This window comes from Labrus bergylta, chromosome 24 (assembly GCF_963930695.1).
Source record: "Labrus bergylta chromosome 24, fLabBer1.1, whole genome shotgun sequence".
NCBI classification, from domain to species: Eukaryota; Metazoa; Chordata; class Actinopteri; order Labriformes; family Labridae; genus Labrus; species Labrus bergylta.
The window spans coordinates 7,501-31,480 of NC_089218.1; the positions used below are offsets into that span (position 1 = coordinate 7,501).

Below are 23,980 nucleotides of genomic sequence, written 5' to 3' on the forward strand. Positions count from 1 at the left end.
AGGTTGTTGGTTGTTCTAGTTGCAGGTTGTTGGTTGTTATAGTTGCAGGTTGTTGGTTCTTCTAGTTGGAGGTTGTTGGTTGTTCTAGTTACAGGTTGTTGGTTCTTCTAGTTGGAGGTTGTTGGTTGTTCTAGTTGCAGGTTGTTGGTTCTTCTAGTTGGAGGTTGTTGGTTGTTCTAGTTGCAGGTTGTTGGTTGTTCTAGTTGCAGGTTGTTGGTTCTTCTAGTTGCAGATTGTTCTAGTTACAGGTTGTTGGTTCTTCTAGTTGGAGGTTGTTGGTTGTTCTAGTTACAGGTTGTTGGTTGTTATAGTTGCAGGTTGTTGGTTGTTCTAGTTACAGGTTGTTCTAGTTACAGGTTGTTGGTTCTTCTAGTTGCAGGTTGTTGGTTGTTCTAGTTGCAGGTTGTTGGTTGTTATAGTTGCAGGTTGTTGGTTCTTCTAGTTGGAGGTTGTTGGTTCTTCTAGTTGGAGGTTGTTGGTTGTTCTAGTTGCAGGTTGTTGGTTCTTCTAGTTGGAGGTTGTTGGTTGTTCTAGTTACAGGTTGTTGGTTCTTCTAGTTGGAGGTTGTTGGTTGTTCTAGTTGCAGGTTGTTGGTTCTTCTAGTTGGAGGTTGTTGGTTGTTCTAGTTGCAGGTTGTTGGTTGTTCTAGTTGCAGGTTGTTGGTTCTTCTAGTTGCAGATTGTTCTAGTTACAGGTTGTTGGTTCTTCTAGTTGGAGGTTGTTGGTTGTTCTAGTTGCAGATTGTTGGTTCTTCTAGTTGGAGGTTGTTCTAGTTACAGGTTGTTGGTTCTTCTAGTTGCAGGTTGTTGGTTGTTCTAGTTGGAGGTTGTTGGTTGTTCTAGTTACAGGTTGTTGGTTCTTCTAGTTGCAGATTGTTGGTTGTTCTAGTTGCAGATTGTTGGTTGTTCTAGTTGCAGATTGTTCTAGTTACAGGTTGTTGGTTCTTCTAGTTGGAGGTTGTTGGTTGTTCTAGTTGCAGGTTGTTGGTTGTTATAGTTACAGGTTGTTCTAGTTACAGGTTGTTGGTTCTTCTAGTTGGAGGTTGTTCTAGTTACAGGTTGTTCTAGTTACAGGTTGTTGGTTCTTCTAGTTGGAGGTTGTTGGTTGTTCTAGTTGCAGGTTGTTGGTTGTTATAGTTACAGGTTGTTCTAGTTACAGGTTGTTGGTTCTTCTAGTTGGAGGTTGTTGGTTGTTCTAGTTGCAGATTGTTGGTTCTTCTAGTTGGAGGTTGTTCTAGTTACAGGTTGTTGGTTCTTCTAGTTGCAGGTTGTTGGTTGTTCTAGTTGGAGGTTGTTGGTTGTTCTAGTTACAGGTTGTTGGTTCTTCTAGTTGCAGATTGTTGGTTGTTCTAGTTGCAGATTGTTGGTTGTTCTAGTTGCAGATTGTTCTAGTTACAGGTTGTTGGTTCTTCTAGTTGGAGGTTGTTGGTTGTTCTAGTTGCAGGTTGTTGGTTGTTATAGTTACAGGTTGTTCTAGTTACAGGTTGTTGGTTCTTCTAGTTGGAGGTTGTTCTAGTTACAGGTTGTTCTAGTTACAGGTTGTTGGTTCTTCTAGTTGGAGGTTGTTGGTTGTTCTAGTTGCAGGTTGTTGGTTGTTATAGTTGGAGGTTGTTCTAGTTACAGGTTGTTGGTTCTTCTAGTTGCAGGTTGTTGGTTGTTCTAGTTGGAGGTTGTTGGTTGTTCTAGTTACAGGTTGTTGGTTCTTCTAGTTGCAGATTGTTGGTTGTTCTAGTTGCAGATTGTTGGTTGTTCTAGTTGCAGATTGTTCTAGTTACAGGTTGTTGGTTCTTCTAGTTGGAGGTTGTTGGTTGTTCTAGTTGCAGGTTGTTGGTTGTTATAGTTACAGGTTGTTCTAGTTACAGGTTGTTGGTTCTTCTAGTTGGAGGTTGTTCTAGTTACAGGTTGTTCTAGTTACAGGTTGTTGGTTCTTCTAGTTGGAGGTTGTTGGTTGTTCTAGTTGCAGGTTGTTGGTTGTTATAGTTACAGGTTGTTCTAGTTACAGGTTGTTGGTTCTTCTAGTTGGAGGTTGTTGGTTGTTCTAGTTGCAGATTGTTGGTTCTTCTAGTTGGAGGTTGTTCTAGTTACAGGTTGTTGGTTCTTCTAGTTGCAGGTTGTTGGTTGTTCTAGTTGGAGGTTGTTGGTTGTTCTAGTTACAGGTTGTTGGTTCTTCTAGTTGCAGATTGTTGGTTGTTCTAGTTGCAGATTGTTGGTTGTTCTAGTTGCAGATTGTTCTAGTTACAGGTTGTTGGTTCTTCTAGTTGGAGGTTGTTGGTTGTTCTAGTTGCAGGTTGTTGGTTGTTATAGTTACAGGTTGTTCTAGTTACAGGTTGTTGGTTCTTCTAGTTGGAGGTTGTTCTAGTTACAGGTTGTTCTAGTTACAGGTTGTTGGTTCTTCTAGTTGGAGGTTGTTGGTTGTTCTAGTTGCAGGTTGTTGGTTGTTATAGTTACAGGTTGTTCTAGTTACAGGTTGTTGGTTCTTCTAGTTGGAGGTTGTTGGTTGTTCTAGTTGCAGGTTGTTGGTTGTTATAGTTGCAGGTTGTTGGTTCTTCTAGTTGGAGGTTGTTGGTTGTTCTAGTTACAGGTTGTTGGTTCTTCTAGTTGGAGGTTGTTGGTTGTTCTAGTTGCAGGTTGTTGGTTCTTCTAGTTGGAGGTTGTTGGTTGTTCTAGTTGCAGGTTGTTGGTTGTTCTAGTTGCAGGTTGTTGGTTCTTCTAGTTGCAGATTGTTCTAGTTACAGGTTGTTGGTTCTTCTAGTTGGAGGTTGTTGGTTGTTCTAGTTACAGGTTGTTGGTTGTTCTAGTTGGAGGTTGTTGGTTGTTCTAGTTGCAGATTGTTCTAGTTACAGGTTGTTGGTTCTTCTAGTTGCAGGTTGTTGGTTGTTCTAGTTGGAGGTTGTTGGTTGTTCTAGTTACAGGTTGTTGGTTCTTCTAGTTGGAGGTTGTTCTAGTTGCAGATTGTTCTAGTTGCAGGTTGTTGGTTGTTCTAGTTAGAGGTTGTTGGTTGTTCTAGTTGCAGATTGTTCTGGTTACAGGTTGTTGGTTGTTCTAGTTGCAGATTGTTCTGGTTGCAGGTTGTTGGTAGTTCTGGTTGTTCTAGTTGCAGATTGTTCTGGTTACAGGTTGTTGGTTGTTCTAGTTGCAGATTGTTCTGGTTGCAGGTTGTTGGTAGTTCTGGTTGTTCTAGTTGCAGATTGTTCTGGTTACAGGTTGTTGGTTGTTCTAGTTGCAGGTTGTTGGTTTTACAGATTTATGATGAAATGCTATTTTTTCAGAATTCCATGAACCTGCCACCTGACAAGGTGCGTCTGCTTCGTTCCTATGACAACGAGAAGAAGTGGGAGCTGATCTGTGATCAGGTATAAAGTTAACTGTTTTCTTAACCCTGAAGTCCAGGACAAAGACTTTACTTCTATCAAGTCACTCGGCTGATAAGAAATTATTTCATTTTAGCCCTAAAATTACTTTTCATTCTATAAATCTTTATGTCTATTTTTCATATGAAATTGAAAAATGAAAATGTGAGTCATCTTTACCTGAAGCTTTGACCATCTTCATGTCTTCATGTCGTAACGTGTGTTTGATGCAGGAGAGGTTTCAGGTGAAGAACCCTCCACACACCTACATCCAAAAACTGAGAGGCTTCCTGGACCCAGCAGTCACACGCAAGGTGAGCTGGGAAATGTAGTCTGTAGATTGTATGGTTAGGGTTAGCAACAACAGCAATGATGTCAGTCATATCATACGTTTCAGTTTTTACAACTTTTAAAAAACTATTATTGGTCTCTCTGCCTCCCTGTCTGTTTGCAGAAGTTCAGAAGAAGAGTTCAGGAGTCGACTCAGATGCTCAGAGAGCTCGAAATTTCTCTACGCACAAACCATATCGGGTACCTGTCTATCTGACCAACTGTCTCTCTCACTCTCTGTTTCTATGTCTGATTAACTGTATTTCTCTCTCTCTAGTCAATCAAATTCAGAAAGCTTTATTGGCATGAATGTTCCATAAACAATACAATATCAACTGGAATCAACGATGTAGCATGTAGGTACTGGACTGACTTTACCTGTGTCTCTCTCTCTCTCTCTGTAGGTGGGTCAGAGAGTTTTTGAATGAGGAGAATCGAGGTCTCGATGTTCTTGTTGAGTACTTGTCCTTTGCTCAGTACGCTGTTACGTAAGTCAACACACACACACACGTTATTTAGTCATCCTAAACCCATGTCATATAGAGTCTCAGTGTTGACCTGTTTGTGTGTTCAGGTTTGATGGTGAGCAGTCGGAGGACCGAGGGGATGTCTCGTCCATCGACTCTCCCTGGAGTCGGTCCATAGAGGATCTCCATGGTGACTGCAGCCTCCCCTCCCCCTCCTCATCTGTGCCCAGAGCTGCTCGACACTCTATCAGGTAACACAGGGAATAAAAGAGAAACATTCAGCTGCTTAAAGTCCACAGTGTCATTTTGTTTCTGTGTTTGTAGTTCCACTCTGGTGACTCGATCCAACACTCTGCCAAGTCGTCGAACTCTGAAGAATTCACGACTCGTCTGTAAGAAAGACGATGTTCATGTTTGTGTTATGTGTCTGAGGGCCATTATGAACTACCAGGTAACACACTTGATCCATTATCACACACACACAAATATCATTTGTCTAACAGTAACCCACGCTATGATGACGTTATTTGAAGCGTTTAGATTTGATCTGCCTTTGTTCTTCCTCAGTATGGATTCAACATGGTGATGTCACATCCACATGCTGTCAACGAAATCGCCCTCAGCCTCAACAACAGGAACCCCAGGTCAGTTCGACAACACAAACTACAGCTACACAAACTACAGTTAACACAACAACACAAACTACAGCTACACAAACTACAGTCAACACAACAACACAAACTACAGCTACACAAACTACAGTTAACACAACACAAACTACAGCTACACAAACTACAGTTAACACAACAACACAAACTACAGCTACACAAACTACAGTTAACACAACACAAACTACAGCTACACAAACTACAGTCAACACAACAACACAAACTACAGCTACACAAACTACAGTTAACACAACACAAACTACAGCTACACAAACTACAGTCAACACAACAACACAAACTACAGTTAACACAACAACACAAACTACAGCTACACAAACTACAGTTAACACAACACAAACTACAGCTACACAAACTACAGTCAACACAACAACACAAACTACGGCTACACAAACTACAGTCAACACAACAACACAAACTACAGCTACACAAACTACAGTCAACACAACAACACAAACTACAGTTACACAAACTACAGTTAACACAACACAAACTACAGTTAACACAACACAAACTACAGCTACACAAACTACAGTAAACACAATAACACAATATAATTATAATCATTATCATATAATGTTAGGGGAAACACTGTTAAAACATTTTAATATTAAATCACAAATTACTTCTTAAACCAGCCGAAAACGACAAACTACACAAGTGGATACACTACTAAACAAACTGTGTCTGTCTGTCTGTCTGTGTGTCTGTCTGTCTGTCTGTGCGTCTGTCCGTCCGTCCGTCCGTCCGTGTGTCTGTCTGTCTGTCTGTCCGTCCGTCTGTCTGTCTGTCTGTGTGTGTGTCTGTCCGTTTGTCCGTCCGTCCGTCTGTCTGTCTGTGTGTCTGTCTGTGTGTCTGTCTGTGTGTCTGTCTGTGTGTCTGTCCGTTTGTCCGTCTGTCTGTCTGTCTGTCTGTGTGTCTGTCTGTCTGTCTGTCTGTCCGTCCGTCTGTCTGTCTGTCTGTCCTCAGGACGAAGGCTCTGGTGTTGGAGTTGTTGGCGGCGGTGTGTTTGGTCAGAGGAGGACACGAGATCATCCTGTCGGCATTTGACAACTTTAAGACTGTAAACACACACACACACACACACACACACACACACACACACAATTGATTGACAGATTGATTGACATATTGATTGACATATTGATTGATTGATTGGCTGATTGATTGATTGATTGATTGATTGATTGATTGACAGATTGATTGATTGACAAATAGATAGATTGATTGACTGACTGACTGATTGATTGACAGATTGATTGACAGATTGATTGACAGATTGATTGATTGACAAATAGATAGATTGATTGACTGACTGACTGATTGATTGACAGATTGATTGACAGATTGATTGACAGATTGATTGATTGACAAATAGATAGATTGATTGATTGACAGATTGATTGACAGATTGATTGATTGACAAATAGATTGATTGATTGACTGACTGATTGATTGACAGATTGATTGATTGATTGACAGATAGATAGATTGATTGATTGACTGACTGATTGATTGAGTGACAGATTGACTGACAGATTGATTGAGTGACAGATTGATTGATTGACTGATTGATTGAGTGACAGATTGATTGATTGACAGATTGATTGATTGACAAATAGATAGATTGATTGATTGACTGATTGATTGATGGATAAATTGACAGATTGATTGAGTGACAGATTGATTGATTGACTGATTGATTGAGTGACAGATAGATTGATTGATTGATTGATTGATTGATTGATTGATTGATTGATTGATTGATTGATTGATTGATTGATTGATTGATGGATAAATTGACAGATGGATTGATTTGTTGCAGGTGTGTTCAGAGTCGATGCGTTTTGAGAAGTTGATGGAACACTTTAAGAACGAGGATGACAACATCGACTTTCTGGTATTTTTTTCACTCGAGTAATCACTATAATTATTGTAATTTATACTTTTTTTTCCGGCTATGGATTACAGATCAAAGAGCTTTTACCTGCACATGACTCACCTATGATCAAAGCTTCATTGCAGTGCCATCTTCAGTAGGTGATTGACAAGCTGTTTAAGTGTGTGTTGTTGCCATGGTAACAATCTCTAGGTGGCCTGTATGCAGTTCATTAACATCGTGGTTCACTCAGTGGAGGACATGAACTTCAGAGTCCACCTGCAGTACGACTTCACCAAACTGAACCTGGACGAACACCTGGAGGCAAGCAATGACATCATCACATGACCTGCTGCAAAACATTTATATTACTCATTCAAGTTTGAACTATTATAACATTTAAATTCAATTCTAATACATTTCACTAAATAAAATTAAAAAATATATTAAATTATATTATTCTTATGTAAACATTTTATAACATGATCTCATATTGACAAACACAATTCAACCTACCTGCCTGTCCCAGTGTAAACCTGTCTCTCTGTCTCTCTGCAGAGGTTGAAGCACACAGAGAGCGACAGGCTGCAGGTGCAGATTCAGGCGTACCTGGACAACGTGTTTGACGTGGGTACGCTGCTGGAGGACGCAGAAACAAAGACGGCGGCTTTAGAACGAGTGGAGGAACTGGAGGAGAATCTGAGCACGGTAAGACAGACAGGTACACACACAGTTATTATACAGATGGGTACACAGTAGGACAGCAGACAGACAGGTGTCTATCTGCTTTAATGACCTGTCTTTCTCTCTCCGTCTCCAGATGTCAGAGCGCCTCCTTGACGTGGAGAATGAAGCGATGCTGAAGATTGTGGAACTGGAGAAACAGCTGATGCAAACCAACAAGGAGCTGGACCACGTCAGGGTTGGTTGGGTTACTATGGAAACAACACATGGAGTCAAATACTATTTATGTGGACATAAATAATGAAAAGGCATATTTGCTGAGATGTTGTGAGGTCTCTTTAAGTGCTACATTTTGTCTTACCTTTCATGTCCTCTCTTTTGCAGGATGTGTACGCCAGTGCCAACTCTCAGGTGCACACCTTGCGGCGAATGGTTCGGGAGAAGGACCAGACGATCCGGCGTCAGAGTCGTCTGGAGCGTCAGGCTCAGGAGGCGCAGCAGGCGGGAGGACCTGGGGCTCCTCAACCACAAAGAGGGGAGGGGGACGGGGGAGTGGGTGACTCCGCCTCCCCCTCCCCTCCACCCTGCCCTAACCTGTCCCCCAGGTGAGACACATCAGTATACAGTACCTGCTCAGCAGCAAAAAGTCACTCTCAAAGACTAGATGGAGCATTAGCATTAGATTTGCAACTAAAGAAACAACACAACAAACAAAAACACATTAAATGTTCTCAGATTACCAAATCCACACAGTCTTCTTTTTGTGTACATTTTGTGTTTGATTGGTTGCAGTCTTCTTTTTATTAAAAGCTTCTTAATTCATAATTTAAAATACGAGTAAACAAGATGGAGGGTTATTTCAGTAACTCATGAGTCACTGATGTGTTGATTGATTACCTGATTGGTTCCAACAGTCCTGAGACAGTAGCCTATCACAGCCTTGGAACAGGCATAGGCGGAGCTCCAGGGATGCCAGCACCACCCCCTCCCCCTCCTCCACCCCCAATGCCAGGCACTGGTGAGTTTCAGCTCAACCAATCAGATGCTGCTGTCAATATTTGATCCTAAACTTCCAGAAAAAAAACCTTATTAAGTAATTACAGCCTGTTTCCCCTCTTCTTCTTGTTTTTTGAAGTGTCTATCGGGTCATACCCAGCATTACCCCCCCCTGCTCCTCCTCCTCCCCCTCCTCCCCCTCCTCCCCCCTGTCGGACCAGTGAGCTCTCCTCCAACATCCCCATGCCACCCCCTCCTCCCCCTGTGGCCCCCCCTCTTCCGGGTACTGGGGGGTCACCAACGGTCATCTTTAACTCAGGACTCGCAGGTGAGATCAAACAAGTTGTTTGAATGCTGCGTTTAGGAGCTGTAGGAAATATGAGACCTACAGAGACAAAAAAAGATTAATTAACAATAATAAATAAAAGCATAAAAAACACCCAGGTGTGTGTCACATCACAGCCAATCAGAATCTCCTACTCTGTTGTCATGGTGATGTGGGATGAAACTTTAAAGAGCTGCTCTTAACTGTTTTTTCCTTCTCTCTTTGTGCTAACAGAGGGACCACTCAAGTTATTCTGTACGTGTACAAATCCTTCATCATCACTATCATCATCATCACGATCACCATCTTCATCATCACTATCATCATCACTATCACCATCATCATCACCATCTATCACCACCATCATCATCATCATCATAAGCACACATTTTTCTTCATCACCATCACCATCATCATCATCACTATCACCATCATCATCACCATCTATCACCACCATCATCATCATCATCATAAGCACACATTTTTCTTCATCACCATCATCATCTAATTATCGTCGCCATCTTCCTGTCTCTCTCAAAGAACGACCTGATCAGTCAATTTTTTAATTGTTCTTATCAGTCCGATGATATTTTCCTGTTCACCTGTGTGTCTGTTCACCTGTCTGTCTGCTCACCTGTGTGTCTGTTCACCTGTCTGTCTGCTCACCTGTGTGTCTGTTCACCTGTGTGTCTGTTCACCTGTCTGTCTGCTCACCTGTGTGTCTGTTCACCTGTCTGTCTGTTCACCTGTCTGTCTGTTCACCTGTCTGTCTGCTCACCTGTGTGTCTGTTCACCTGTGTGTCTGTTCACCTGTCTGTCTGCTCACCTGTGTGTCTGTTCACCTGTGTGTCTGTTCACCTGTCTGTCTGCTCACCTGTGTGTCTGTTCACCTGTCTGTCTGCTCACCTGTGTGTCTCTGTCGAGCAGCGGTGAAGATAAAGAAGCCGATCCAGACAAAGTTCCGGTTGCCGGTTCTGAACTGGGTCGCTCTGAAGCCGAGTCAGATCAACGGGACAGTTTTCAACGACATTGACGACGAGGCCATCCTGCAGGTACAAGACTCACTTTAAACCACCTGTCTGTCTCTCATCTGTTTGTCTGCTTACCTGTGTGTCTCTAACCTACCTGTCTGTCAGGACCTGGACGTGGAGGGTTTTGAGGAGCTGTTTAAGACAAAGGCTCAGGGTCCGGCACTGGACCTGACTCTGTCCCGACAGAAACTTCCACAGAAAGTGGCTTCCATTTCTCTGCTGGAAGCGAACCGAGCCAAAAACCTCGCCATCACCCTACGGAAGGCTGGCCAGGGACCAGAGATCATCTGTCGGGCCATCCACACGTAGGTCCACCAGAAACCCCAGAAACACTCAGACCAGAGTCAGGCCAGAGTCAGGCCAGAGTCAGACCAGAGTCAGGCCAGAGTCAGACCAATAACAATCAGGCCAGAGTCAGACCAGAGTCAGACCAGAGTCAGGCCAGAGTCAGACCAGAGTCAGACCAGAGTCCAGCCAGAGTCAGACCAGAGTCAGACCAGAGTCAGGCCAGAGTCAGACCAGAGTCAGGCCAGAGTCAGACCAGAGTCAGACCAGAGTCAGGCCAGAGTCAGGCCAGAGTCAGACCAGAGTCAGGCCAGAGTCAGACCAGAGTCAGACCAGAGTCAGACCAGAGTCAGGCCAGAGTCAGGCCAGAGTCAGACCAGAGTCAGACCAGAGTCAGGCCAGAGTCAGGCCAGAGTCAGACCAATAACAATCAGACCAGAGTCAGACCAGAGTCAGGCCAGAGTCAGACCAGAGTCAGGCCAGAGTCAGACCAATAACAATCAGACCAGAGTCAGACCAGAGTCAGACCAGAGTCAGGCCAGAGTCAGACCAATAACAATCAGGCCAGAGTCAGACCAGAGTCAGACCAGAGTCAGGCCAGAGTCAGGCCAGAGTCAGACCAATAACAATCAGACCAGAGTCAGACCAGAGTCAGGCCAGAGTCAGGCCAGAGTCAGACCAATAACAATCAGACCAGAGTCAGACCAGAGTCAGACCAGAGTCAGGCCAGAGTCAGGCCAGAGTCAGACCAGTAACAATCAGACCAGAGTCAGACCAGAGTCAGGCCAGAGTCAGGCCAGAGTCAGACCAGTAACAATCAGACCATAGTCAGACCAGAGTCAGGCCAGAGTCAGGCCAGAGTCAGACCAGAGTCAGGCCAGAGTCAGGCCAGAGTCAGACCAATAACAATCAGACCAGAGTCAGACCAGAGTCCAGCCAGAGTCAGACCAGAGTCAGGCCAGAGTCAGGCCAGAGTCAGGCCAGAGTCAGACCATTAACAATCAGACCAGAGTCAGGCCAGAGTCAGACCAGTAACAATCAGACCAGAGTCAGACCAGAGTCAGGCCAGAGTCAGGCCAGAGTCAGACCAGAGTCAGGCCAGAGTCAGGCCAGAGTCAGACCAATAACAATCAGACCAGAGTCAGACCAGAGTCAGACCAGAGTCAGGCCAGAGTCAGGCCAGAGTCAGACCAGTAACAATCAGACCAGAGTCAGACCAGAGTCCAGCCAGAGTCAGACCAGAGTCAGACCAGAGTCAGGCCAGAGTCAGGCCAGAGTCAGGCCAGAGTCAGACCATTAACAATCAGACCAGAGTCAGACCATAGTCAGACCAGTAACAATCAGACCATAGTCAGACCAGAGTCCGGCCAGAGTCAGGCCAGAGTCAGACCATTAACAATCAGACCAGAGTCAGACCAGAGTCAGACCAGAGTCAGACCAGTAACAATCAGACCATAGTCAGACCAGAGTCAGACCAGAGTCAGACCAGTAACAATCAGACCATAGTCAGACCAGAGTCAGGCCAGAGTCAGTCCAGAGTCAGACCAGTAACAATCAGACCAGAGTCAGACCAGAGTCAGACCAATAACAATCAGACCAGAGTCAGACCAGAGTCAGGCCAGAGTCAGGCCAGAGTCAGACCAGAGTCAGGCCAGAGTCAGGCCAGAGTCAGACCAGAGTCAGGCCAGAGTCAGGCCAGAGTCAGACCAGAGTCAGGCCAGAGTCAGGCCAGAGTCAGGCCAGAGTCAGGCCAGAGTCAGACCAGAGTCAGACCAGAGTCAGACCAATAACAATCAGACCAGAGTCAGACCAGAGTCAGACCAGAGTCAGACCAGAGTCAGACCAATAACAATCAGACCAGAGTCAGACCAGAGTCAGGCCAGAGTCAGGCCAGAGTCAGACCAGAGTCAGGCCAGAGTCAGGCCAGAGTCAGACCAGAGTCAGGCCAGAGTCAGGCCAGAGTCAGGCCAGAGTCAGGCCAGAGTCAGACCAATAACAATCAGACCAGAGTCAGACCAGAGTCAGACCAGAGTCAGACCAGAGTCAGACCAATAACAATCAGACCAGAGTCAGACCAGAGTCAGACCAGAGTCAGGCCAGAGTCAGGCCAGAGTCAGGCCAGAGTCAGGCCAGAGTCAGACCAGAGTCAGGCCAGAGTCAGGCCAGAGTCAGACCAGAGTCAGACCAGAGTCAGTAACAGTAACCACAGGTGTCAGGTGATCATTTCCCAATGAAGTCCAGCCCATTAGAACCTTGATACATTCCAGTTCAGAACAGGACCAGTACAGGTTAATCACGGTGAGTCCAGCAGCAGGTGAGTCTGAGACAGGAAGTAAGGTTCTGGTTTGTGTTTCTGCAGGTTCGACCTGAGGACAGTCCGAGTGGACTTTGTAGAGTGTCTGATGCGTTTCCTGCCGACGGAGGCCGAGGTCAAACTTCTACGGCAATACGAGAGGGACAGAAAACCTGTGGAGGCTCTGAGTGACGAAGACCGCTTCATGATGCAGTTCAGCCGCATCGAAAGACTCAACCAGCGAATGTCCATCATGAACTTCATGGGCAACTTCACTGACAACGTCCAGATGTTAACGCCGGTAAGACAGACAGGTAAAAAGACAGACAGGTAGAGAGAAGGATGTGACCTAACTCTTCTGTGTCCTTCACAGCAACTTCACGCCATCATCGCTGCTTCAGTTTCCATTAAATCGTCTCAGAAGCTCAAGAAGATCCTGGAGGTCAGTCAGGGTCGGGGTTTACAAACAAATCCTCCTGATAATCCAGAGTTTCAATCATATCTGATCATCAATGTCTTTAACCTGTCTCTGGTGTAGATCATCTTAGCTCTGGGGAACTACATGAACAGCAGTAAGAGAGGAGCTGTATACGGATTCAAGCTGCAGAGTTTAGACCTGGTAACTAACACACGCACGCACGCACGCACGCACGCACGCACGCACGCACGCACGCACACTTTTTTTTTTAAACCGCTAAAAATGGCTCTTTACCTTTTTATTACAGTTTATAAATGTTGAGAGGTAAAAAGAAAGGACAATGAAGTGTGTGTGTGTGTGTGTGTGTGTGTGTGTGTGTGTGTGTGTGTGTGTGTGTGTGTGTGTGTGTGTGTGTCAAGCTGTTAGACACTAAGTCCACAGATAGGACTCAGACTCTGCTTCACTACATCTCTAACGTGGTGAGAGAGAAATATCCGACTGTGTCGCTGTTCTACAACGAGCTGCACTATGTTGACAAAGCTGCTGCAGGTGAGTCAGTCCTCCAATCACAGCACTGCAAACATCCCACGTTGTGACTCACTTTGGTGTCTTACCTGTGTGCAGTGAGTCTGGAGAACGTGCTGTGTGATGTGAAGGAGCTGCAACGCGGCATGGAACTCACCTGGAGAGAGTTTAGCGTCCAACACAACGCCACGCTTAAAGACTTCATCAGCAGGAACGAATCAAGACTGGGCAAGCTGCAGGAGGACGCACGCATCGCACAGGTAAGTCACTTAGGAATGAGGTCACCTTGAGCACACTGTAAAAAGTGACTTTCTCTTTTAACCCTAACCCTAGGATGCATTTGAAGACGTGGTGAAGTTTTTTGGAGAGAGTTCAAAGACGATGCCTCCCTCGGTCTTCTTCCCCATCTTTGTTCGCTTCATTAAAGCCTACAGGGTGAGTCAACGTTTTCAGGCTCCGCCTCTTTTCAGCATGAAGTGAAGTCATGACTTGAAGAAGAGTGGAGGTGATCTGCATGTTTCTTTGTGTTGACACGTGTGCAGGCAGCCGAGGAGGAGAACGAGCAGAGGCGGCGTCAGGAGCAGATGTTGTTGGAGAAACTGGAGCAGGAGGAGCAGCAGGAGGAAGAGGCGGAGACAAAGGTGAGTCTGTGACCTCACCTCAGTTAAAGGTTAAGTAACCATAATGATTTCTAAAGGTCAAAGGTTAAACCCTGTCCGTCCTCCCTCAGTCTCCCTCTCACAGGGGGAGGAGACAACAGCAGGAGCTGATCACTGAGCTGAGACGACGGCAAGGAAAAGACAGCCGCCATGTTTACGAGGGAAAGGATGGCGCCATCGAGGACATCATCACAGGTAACACCTTCATCATCATCATTATCATCATCATCATCACAGGTAACATCATCATCACAGGTAACACCTTCATCATCATCATTATCATCATCATCACAGGTAACATCATCATCACAGGTAACACCTTCATCATCACAGGTAACATCATCATCATCACAGGTAACATCATCATCACAGGTAACACCTTCATCATCACAGGTAACATCATCATCACAGGTAACATCTTCATCATCACAGGTAACATCATCATCACAGGTAACACCTTCATCATCACAGGTAACATCATCACAGGTAAGATCTTCATCATCACAGGTAACATCATCATCACAGGTAACACCTTCATCATCACAGGTAACATCATCACAGGTAAGATCTTCATCATCACAGGTAACATCATCATCACAGGTAACATCATCATCACAGGTAAGATCTTCATCACAGGTAACACCTTCATCATCACAGGTAACACCTTCATCATCACAGGTAACACCATCATCACAGGTAACACCTTCATCATCACAGGTAACACCTTCATCATCACAGGTAACACCTTCATCATCATCATCATCATCACAGGTAACACCATCATCATCATCATCACCACAGGTAACACCTTCATCATCATTATCATCACAGGTAACACAGTCATCATCATCATCATCACCACACCTTCATCATCACCACAGGTAACACCTTCATCATCATCACAGGTAACACCTTCATCATCACCACAGGTAACACCTTCATCATCATCATCATCACAGGTAACACAGTCATCATCATCATCATCACCACAGGTAACACCTTCATCATCACCACAGGTAACACCTTCATCATCATCACAGGTAACACCTTCATCATCACCACAGGTAACACCTTCATCATCACCACAGGTAACACCTTCATCATCATCATCACAGGTAACACAGTCATCATCATCATCATCACCACAGGTAACACCTTCATCATCATCATCACAGGTAACACCTTCATCATCACAGGTAACACAGTCATCATCAGACTGTCAGAAACGACATACTCTATTAGTACTATTAGTATGAATGTTAGTTCCTGTGAGTGCTCACATAAAAAGGGGTGGAGTCTGCAGGATCTGACCAATCACGATCAAAAGCTAGTCTTCTGAACAGCAGGTGTGATACAGAGATCTGATTGGTCAGAAGGCAAAGCTGTTACAGGGTTGACCTCAATCATATCCTGACATTTGGGGGGTTTCTCACCTCTTTTTTCCCCCCTGCAGTTTTGAAGACCGTCCCCTTCACGGCCCGATCGGCCAAACGCAGCTCCAGATTCTTCTGTGACCCCGCCCACTCCGAAGAGCACTACTGAGAGAGACATGACATCACAGAGAGACATGACATCACAGAGACATGACATCACAGAGAGACATGACATCACAGAGAGACATGACATCACAGAGACATGACATCACAGAGAGACATGACATCACAGAGAGACATGACATCACAGAGAGACATGACATCACAGATACATGACATCACAGAGACATGACATCACAGAGAGACATGACATCACAGAGAGACATGACATCACAGAGACATGATATCACAGAGACATGACATCACAGAGAGACATGACATCACAGAGACATGACATCACAGAGAGACATGACATCACAGAGAGACATGACATCACAGAGACATGACATCACAGAGAGACATGACATCACAGAGACATGACATCACAGAGAGAGACATGACATCACAGAGAGACATGACATCACAGAGACATGACATCACAGAGAGAGACATGACATCACAGAGACATGACATCACAGAGAGAGACATGACATCACAGAGAGCGACATGACATCACAGAGACATGACATCACAAAGACATGATATCACAGAGACATGACATCACAGAGAGACATGACATCACAGAGAGACATGACATCACAGAGACATGACATCACAGAGAGACATGACATCACAGAGACATGACATCACAGAGAGACATGACATCACAGAGAGACATGACATCACAGAGACATGACATCACAGAGAGACATGACATCACAGAGAGACATGACATCACAGAGACATGACATCACAGAGAGACATGACATCACAGAGACATGACATCACAGAGACATGACATCACAAAGACATGACATCACAGAGACATGACATCACAGAGACATGACATCACAGAGACATGACATCACAGAGCGAGACATGACATCACAGAGACATGACATCACAGAGACATGACATCACAAAGAGGGATACACCTCAGAGAGCTTACGTTGAAATGGATGACTCTTCTTCAGCCAGCCATGCCCACTTCTAATCAATGGGACCAATCAGCACTTTGAACATTTCTGATTAATCAATGTGAACTGATGACATCATTTCAACAATCAAAGCAGAGTCACCTGACAACACTTTGTTGTTCTTCTTCTGTGGATTTAAGGAGAGCACGCTCCACATGAACAATAAAGAAAAACAGGAAACAGTCCGTCTGAACATGGAGTCACATGGTCCATCTCAGCAGGTGTTTGGTGTGTGTTGTTCAAGCACTTTAACTATTTTGTCCATGAAGAGTTTCGATGTTCAGCGCCTCTGTGCTGAGGACCGTTTCAAACTCAAAGACAATCCAATTATTTGACAGGTGAGATCACTTTTTTTATTTATGACACCTGGTGAGGATGAGGACACAAATGTGACAACATACCTTTTTCCTGGATAAACAAGGTCTCTGCTGCTCTCCTCCACTGGGGGCGCTGTACAAGCAGAATTCATCATTCTTATGTCGTGAAGGGTCAAAGGTCAGCAGGTCTTTGGTTCTGGTTCTGGTCTGTAGAGTGTTTGAGTCCTGTGTCGTTAATTTGTGCGGGTTCTATTCTTTACTCTGCATCCTGTTCTACTGAGTTCTACTGAGTTCTACTATACTACTGAGCCCACACACTGTCAGCTGAGCATCCAGTTAGCCTCCTAGTTAGATAGCCACCAAGCTAGTCTCAAGTTAGCCAGCCTCTAGTTAGCCTCCCAGTTAGCAACCATTGTTAGCATTACGTTAGTTAGAATTTAGTGTCACTAGACTCTTCCTCTTCCTCACTCTTCACCATCCTCAGAACCAGAACAGTGTGACTCTTCAAACTGGAATGTTCTTCCTCTTTGTATCTGCCGCACGCAGTGGTGAGACTGAACTACAGCACAGGTTCAAGTTTAAAACAAGAGAAGAAGAGAAAACTCGCATGATTCAATGATGACGATATGACCCAGAGGAGGACCAGCTGGACTCACAGGACACACCTGGACCTGCCTGGACTCACATGATGCACAGAAGACACCTGGACTCGCTTTGATGACCCGAGCAGATATGGACCCCCCCCATCCCCTTCCCCCCTTAAACATTACAAATTAAAAGAAAAAAAAAGCACAAAGTTTTCTACGCAACATTTTCTAGAAGTTGTGATGTTTGTTTGTTTGTTGTGATTCTTGTGTAAATAAAAACACTGATGATGATGATGGCTCATCTTTTAAAGGTAGACAGGTAAAATATTTTTACAGTCAGGTGAATCACAGCATCTACATTACACAACACTACATTACCCAGAATCCTCAGAGAAGACATTAAAGAGGTCATTAACTTTGAATGGCTCATCCTTTATTTTCAAACAGCAACAAAATGATCCCGGTGACCCTAACCCTATCATTCCAAACATCCAGTTTAATATTATCAGGTTATCTGTGCTGCTATTGGCTGCTTGAGCCTCAAGATCATCCAGAGAACACACATGGAGGACGACCTTTAACCCCAAGCCCGGTCACCTACACACACACACACACACACACACACACACACACACACACACACACACACACACACACACACACACACACACACACACACACACACACACACACACACACACACACACACACACACACACACACACACACACACACACACACACACACACACACACACACACACACACAGAGAGGTCATGGCCAGGTGTGTGCGCAGAGTAAAGTGTAAAAAGTGAGGTAATGAATCTTATCTTACCCTGAAGGTGTGTCCCGCCTCCACCTGATGTGTCATCTCTGACTGGTTAAGGCCCAGACTGGCTGAGGTCACATAGAGGTCAGAGAAATCCAGACCACCAAAACAACAGGAAGTGGTTTTCCTCACAGGAAAAGAGACCGAACGCAGCCTCACACCTGACAGCATTCAACACACACACACTCTCACACTTATATATCTGTGTGTGTGTGTGTGTGTGTGTGTGTGTGTGTGTGTGTGTGTGTGCGTGTGTGTGTGTGTGTGTGTGTGTAACCAGTACAACTAACCAGTAGTTGGGTCGATGTTGATGACTTGTCCTGCGTTGTAACAGGCGACCCACAGACGACCTTCCAGATCCACGGTCATTCCATCAGGAAGTCCCTCCCCCTCCTCCATACGGTACACCACACGACGGTTACCTAGACAACGCAATTATAGTTAGACACATAAGCAAACACAGAAACACACAGCACATAAAAAGACACAAATAGTTACCAAGGTGACCAGTGGACAGGTCGTAGTCGAACGCGTCAACCGTCAGAGCCAAACTGTCGATGTAGAAAAATGTCTTCTGATCCAAAGACCAGTCCATCCCATTAGATATGTCCACCTGAGAGTAAGACAGGTACAGACAGACAGGTCAGTGTTCAGTCCATCCCATTAGATATGTCCACCTGAGAGTAAGACAGGTACAGACAGACAGGTCAGTGTTCAGTCCATCCCATTAGATATGTCCACCTGAGAGTAAGACAGGTACAGACAGACAGGTCAGTGTTCAGTCCATCCCATTAGATATGTCCACCTGAGAGTAAGACAGGTACAGACAGACAGGTCAGTGTTCAGTCCATCCCATTAGATATGTCCACCTGAGAGTAAGACAGATACAGACAGACAGACAGTTACCTGGCTCAGGTGTTTAGTCAAGGTGAGGTCAGAGGTCACAGAAAACAGAGATCCTTGTTGTCTTTCAGCTACTGCCTCTCTCCCCATCGAACCTGAGACACAACATACTGTCACCATGGCAACACTGCTGCAGACAGACAGGCATAGAGACAGGTGGACAGACCTACCTGCCAGCAGCCGTCCAATTGGATCGACCTTCCCGTCATTCAGTCGGTTGTTTGGTTTGTCCCCATCGACCTCTAGCAATGATGTCATCCCCTGAGTTGGCCAATCAACAGCAACGATGCTGCGACCGACTCCTGCGATGTAACCACCTGACCTGCGAGGAACCGCGAAGCCCACCGTGTCACCTGGAGGCAGAGAGACAGGTGACAGACAGACAGGTCTGATTAATTCATATATTCATTAATAAACATGGCTGAATGTTTCCTGCCTGCTGATTGGCTGACTTGTCTCCACAGAGTTGATCTGATTAGTCATCGGACTCCAGCGGTGAATTTTCTGTCCTGCGATGTCGACAAACAGCAGCGTCTGCTCTGACTCCTCCCACACCGGCCCTTCACCAATCAGAGCGCCAACCTTCACAACGGTCTCCACTTTCACTGATGACATCATCAACACTACGGACCAATCAGTGTTTGGTCAAGGAAACAGGAAGGCAAATACAGCATGATTACTTCGACCGTATTATAGATTATTCATTTATTCTACATTTTATTTTTTTAAAGGACTCGGGGTCGCTGAACAGGAAGTTACAGGAAGTTACAGGAAGTTCAAAATAATGGTGAGGAGGGTTCATGAGACTGGAGGGAAAACCCCTTGTACCCCCTTTAAGGTCCCCCATAGTTTATCATGTTAGACCCCCTCCTGCACTGGGTCAGGGGTTAGACAGTCTCAATAGAGCTGTACATAAACATCACTGTGGGACAGCAGTACACAGGGGTCCACATTGACCTCAGAGACCCTTATAGAGACTCTTAGAGACCCTCTTATAGACCCTCTTATAGACTCTCTTATAGACCCTCTTATATAGACCCTCTTATAGACCCTCTTATATAGACCCTCTTATAGACCCTCTTATATAGACCCTCTTATAGACCCTCTTATAGAGACTCTTAGAGACCCTCTTATAGACCCTCTTATAGACTCTCTTATATAGACCCTCTTATAGACCCTCTTATAGACCCTCTTATATAGACCCTCTTATAGAGACCCTCTTATATAGACCCTCTTATAGACCCTCTTATAGACCCTCTTATAGAGACCCTCTTATATAGACCCTCTTATAGACCCTCTTATATAGACCCTCTTATAGAGACCCTCTTATATAGACCCTCTTATAGACCCTCTTATATAGACCCTCTTATAGAGACCCTCTTATATAGACCCTCTTATAGACCCTCTTATAGACCCTCTTATAGACCCTCTTATAGAGACCCTCTTATAGACCCTCTTATAGAGACCCTCTTATAGACCCTCTTATAGACCCTCTTATAGAGACCCTCTTATAGACCCTCTTATAGACCCTCTTATATAGACCCTCTTATAGACCCTCTTATAGACCCTCTTATAGACCCTCTTATAGAGACCCTCTTATATAGACCCTCTTATAGACCCTCTTATAGAGACCCTCTTATAGAGACCCTCTTATAGACCCTCTTATAGAGACCCTCTTATAGAGACCCTCTTATAGACCCTCTTATAGACCCTCTTATAGACCCTCTTATAGACCCTCTTATAGACCCTCTTATAGAGACCCTCTTATAGACCCTCTTATAGAGACCCTCTTATAGACCCTCTTATAGACCCTCTTATAGAGACCCTCTTATAGACCCTCTTATAGAGACCCTCTTATAGACCCTCTTATAGAGACCCTCTTATAGAGACCCTCTTATAGACCCTCTTATATAGACCCTCTTATAGACCCTCTTATAGACCCTCTTATATAGACCCTCTTATAGACCCTCTTATAGAGACCCTCTTATATAGACCCTCTTATAGACCCTCTTATAGAGATCCTCTTATAGAGACCCTCTTATAGACCCTCTTATAGAGACCCTCTTATAGACCCTCTTATAGACTCTTATAGAGACCCTCTTATAGAGACCCTCTTATATAGACCCTCTTATAGACCCTCTTATAGAGACCCTCTTATAGACCCTCTTATAGAGACCCTCTTATATAGACCCTCTTATAGACCCTCTTATATAGACCCTCTTATAGACCCTCTTATAGACCCTCTTATAGAGACCCTCTTATAGAGACCCTCTTATAGACCCTCTTATAGACCCTCTTATAGACCCTCTTATAGAGACCCTCTTATAGAGACCCTCTTATAGACCCTCTTATATAGACCCTCTTATAGACCCTCTTATAGACCCTCTTATAGACCCTCTTATAGAGACCCTCTTATAGACCCTCTTATAGACCCTCTTATAGAGACCCTCTTATAGAGACCCTCTTATAGACCCTCTTATAGACCCTCTTATAGACCCTCTTAGAGACCCTCTTATAGACCCTCTTATAGAGACCCTCTTATATAGACCCTCTTATAGACCCTCTTATAGACCCTCTTATATAGACCCTCTTATAGAGACCCTCTTATAGACCCTCTTATAGACCCTCTTATATAGACCCTCTTATAGAGACCCTCTTATAGAGACCCTCTTATAGACCCTCTTATAGACCCTCTTATAGACCCTCTTATATAGACCCTCTTATAGACCCTCTTATAGAGACTCTTATAGACCCTCTTATAGACCCTCTTATATAGACCCTCTTATAGAGACCCTCTTATAGACCCTCTTATAGAGACTCTTATAGACCCTCTTATAGACCCTCTTATATAGACCCTCTTATAGACCCTCTTATAGAGACTCTTATAGACCCTCTTATAGACCCTCTTATATAGACCCTCTTATATAGACCCTCTTATAGACCCTCTTATATAGACCCTCTTATATAGACCCTCTTATAGAGACCCTCTTATAGACCCTCTTATAGAGACTCTTATAGACCCTCTTATAGACCCTCTTATATAGACCCTCTTATAGAGACCCTCTTATAGACCCTCTTATAGAGACTCTTATAGACCCTCTTATAGACCCTCTTATATAGACCCTCTTATAGAGACCCTCTTATAGACCCTCTTATAGAGACTCTTATAGACCCTCTTATAGACCCTCTTATAGAGACTCTTATAGACCCTCTTATAGAGACCCTCTTATAGAGACCCTCTTATAGACCCTCTTATATAGACCCTCTTATAGAGACCCTCTTATATAGACCCTCTTATATAGACCCTCTTATATAGACCCTCTTATAGAGACCCTCTTATATAGACCCTCTTATATAGACCCTCTTATAGAGACCCTCTTATAGAGACTCTTATAGACCCTCTTATAGACCCTCTTATAGACCCTCTTATAGACCCTCTTATATAGACCCTCTTATATAGACCCTCTTATATAGACCCTCTTATAGACCCTCTTATAGAGACTCTTATAGACCCTCTTATAGAGACCCTCTTATAGAGACCCTCTTATAGACCCTCTTATATAGACCCTCTTATAGAGACCCTCTTATATAGACCCTCTTATAGACCCTCTTATAGACCCTCTTATAGACCCTCTTATATAGACCCTCTTATATAGACCCTCTTATATAGACCCTCTTATAGAGACCCTCTTATATAGACCCTCTTATATAGACCCTCTTATAGAGACCCTCTTATAGACCCTCTTATAGACCCTCTTATAGACCCTCTTATAGACCCTCTTATATAGACCCTCTTATATAGACCCTCTTATATAGACCCTCTTATAGACCCTCTTATAGAGACTCTTATAGACCCTCTTATAGAGACCCTCTTATAGAGACCCTCTTATAGACCCTCTTATATAGACCCTCTTATAGAGACCCTCTTATATAGACCCTCTTATATAGACCCTCTTATAGAGACCCTCTTATATAGACCCTCTTATATAGACCCTCTTATAGAGACCCTCTTATAGAGACTCTTATAGACCCTCTTATAGACCCTCTTATAGACCCTCTTATAGACCCTCTTATAGAGACCCTCTTATAGACCCTCTTATATAGACCCTCTTATAGAGACCCTCTTATAGACCCTCTTATATAGACCCTCTTATAGAGACCCTCTTATAGACCCTCTTATATAGACCCTCTTATAGAGACTCTTATAGACCCTCTTATAGACCCTCTTATAGACCCTCTTATAGACCCTCTTATAGAGACCCTCTTATAGAGACACAACAAAACATGTGAGCGTGATTTTCAGGGGTCAGAGTTCAAAGAGTGAGGGCAGTCTCTTATTGGTCCAATGAGTCACAAGCCCCCGTTACCCTTTCCCATATCTCATCACATGTACACACCTGTACAGGTTAATGAGTGTGTTCACCTGTACAGGTTAATGAGTGTGTTCACCTGTACAGGTTAATGAGTGTGTTCATTACACACACCTGTACAGGTTAATGAGTGTGTTCATTACACACACCTGTACAGGTTAATGAGTGTGTTCAGGTTGGTGAGGAGCGGAGACGCTCGTGACTAGTTTCACTGAATATCGACGAGAATTCTCGCGGGAATTGGTTTGTTGACTGCAGAACTTCTTCCGGGAACATTCAGAGTTAAGTAGAAACAAAGAAAGGTGAAACTTACCGTGAACAGGATTCAGAATAACTTCAAAGGCAACTACTCCACTTCTTCACGGATCACAGTTGACGTACTGACGTCACGATAGCCCCGCCCACTCCGGACAAACGCACCGACGTGACTAAGGCTGACCAGCTGACGGAAACGTATGAACTGAATAAAACGGAAGTGACGTTTTGACTGCAACATCCAAACTAGAAACGTCCTGAAATATTTTCTTTTAACTCTATC

General features: G+C 44.3%; 2 protein-coding genes and 1 long non-coding RNA gene across 4 annotated transcripts in view; 1 reads left to right on the forward strand and 2 right to left on the reverse strand.

The window, feature by feature from the left end:
- Nucleotides 1–17,631, forward strand: part of fmnl2b (formin-like 2b) — an 18,895-nt gene extending 1,264 nt beyond the window's left edge. The window contains exons 2-28 of the mRNA XM_020658107.3: nt 3,269–3,352; nt 3,583–3,663; nt 3,804–3,880; nt 4,084–4,167; nt 4,254–4,397; nt 4,471–4,597; nt 4,714–4,790; nt 5,802–5,895; nt 6,658–6,732; nt 6,925–7,035; nt 7,270–7,419; nt 7,532–7,633; nt 7,780–8,000; nt 8,310–8,413; nt 8,531–8,719; nt 8,951–8,971; nt 9,644–9,768; nt 9,853–10,052; nt 12,392–12,626; nt 12,699–12,767; nt 12,864–12,944; nt 13,163–13,292; nt 13,368–13,528; nt 13,602–13,703; nt 13,811–13,909; nt 13,999–14,122; nt 15,381–17,631. Coding sequence (XP_020513763.3) covers nt 3,269–3,352; nt 3,583–3,663; nt 3,804–3,880; nt 4,084–4,167; nt 4,254–4,397; nt 4,471–4,597; nt 4,714–4,790; nt 5,802–5,895; nt 6,658–6,732; nt 6,925–7,035; nt 7,270–7,419; nt 7,532–7,633; nt 7,780–8,000; nt 8,310–8,413; nt 8,531–8,719; nt 8,951–8,971; nt 9,644–9,768; nt 9,853–10,052; nt 12,392–12,626; nt 12,699–12,767; nt 12,864–12,944; nt 13,163–13,292; nt 13,368–13,528; nt 13,602–13,703; nt 13,811–13,909; nt 13,999–14,122; nt 15,381–15,469 — 3,156 coding nt within the window. The 3' untranslated portion in view covers nt 15,470–17,631. The remainder of the gene's footprint in view (nt 1–3,268; nt 3,353–3,582; nt 3,664–3,803; nt 3,881–4,083; nt 4,168–4,253; nt 4,398–4,470; nt 4,598–4,713; nt 4,791–5,801; nt 5,896–6,657; nt 6,733–6,924; nt 7,036–7,269; nt 7,420–7,531; nt 7,634–7,779; nt 8,001–8,309; nt 8,414–8,530; nt 8,720–8,950; nt 8,972–9,643; nt 9,769–9,852; nt 10,053–12,391; nt 12,627–12,698; nt 12,768–12,863; nt 12,945–13,162; nt 13,293–13,367; nt 13,529–13,601; nt 13,704–13,810; nt 13,910–13,998; nt 14,123–15,380) is intronic.
- LOC136178162 (uncharacterized) lies at nt 2,698–7,367 on the reverse strand. Its single transcript, XR_010665541.1, has 3 exons — nt 7,228–7,367; nt 4,058–7,029; nt 2,698–3,682 (listed from the first exon to the last, which is right to left on the reverse strand). It is a non-coding gene; the product is annotated as an uncharacterized lncRNA (long non-coding RNA).
- Nucleotides 17,632–17,751: 120 nt separating the features above from the next.
- On the reverse strand, nt 17,752–23,914 carry rgn (regucalcin). Of its 2 annotated transcripts, none has more exons than XR_003810081.2 (8): nt 23,756–23,914; nt 19,525–19,695; nt 19,243–19,425; nt 19,076–19,167; nt 18,668–18,782; nt 18,460–18,591; nt 18,176–18,334; nt 17,752–17,937 (listed from the first exon to the last, which is right to left on the reverse strand). XR_003810081.2 is itself a non-coding variant. In XM_020658106.3 (8 exons), exons 2-8 carry the CDS (start codon nt 19,688–19,690, stop codon nt 17,887–17,889), a joined length of 894 nt encoding a protein of 297 aa, XP_020513762.1. In that variant the 5' UTR covers nt 19,691–19,695; nt 23,756–23,913; the 3' UTR covers nt 17,752–17,886. The 2 variants fall into 2 exon arrangements, 1 of the variants encoding a protein (XP_020513762.1); XM_020658106.3 differs by having other exon boundaries at nt 18,176–18,330; nt 23,756–23,913.
- Nucleotides 23,915–23,980: the final 66 nt, after the last annotated feature.

What these genes read in the sequence shown, in the direction of transcription:
- rgn (XM_020658106.3), bottom strand. Translation starts at nt 19,690, where the DNA reads ATGATGTCATCAGTGAAAGTGGAGACCGTTGTGAAGGTTGGCGCTCTG. An exon ending in TGACTAAACACCTGAGCCAG is followed by an intron (nt 18,783 to 19,075) that starts GTAACTGTCTGT and finishes TCTTACTCTCAG; the next exon opens with GTGGACATATCTAATGGGAT. An exon ending in CAACATCGACCCAACTACTG is followed by an intron (nt 18,331 to 18,459) that starts GTTAGTTGTACT and finishes GAATGCTGTCAG; the next exon opens with GTGTGAGGCTGCGTTCGGTC.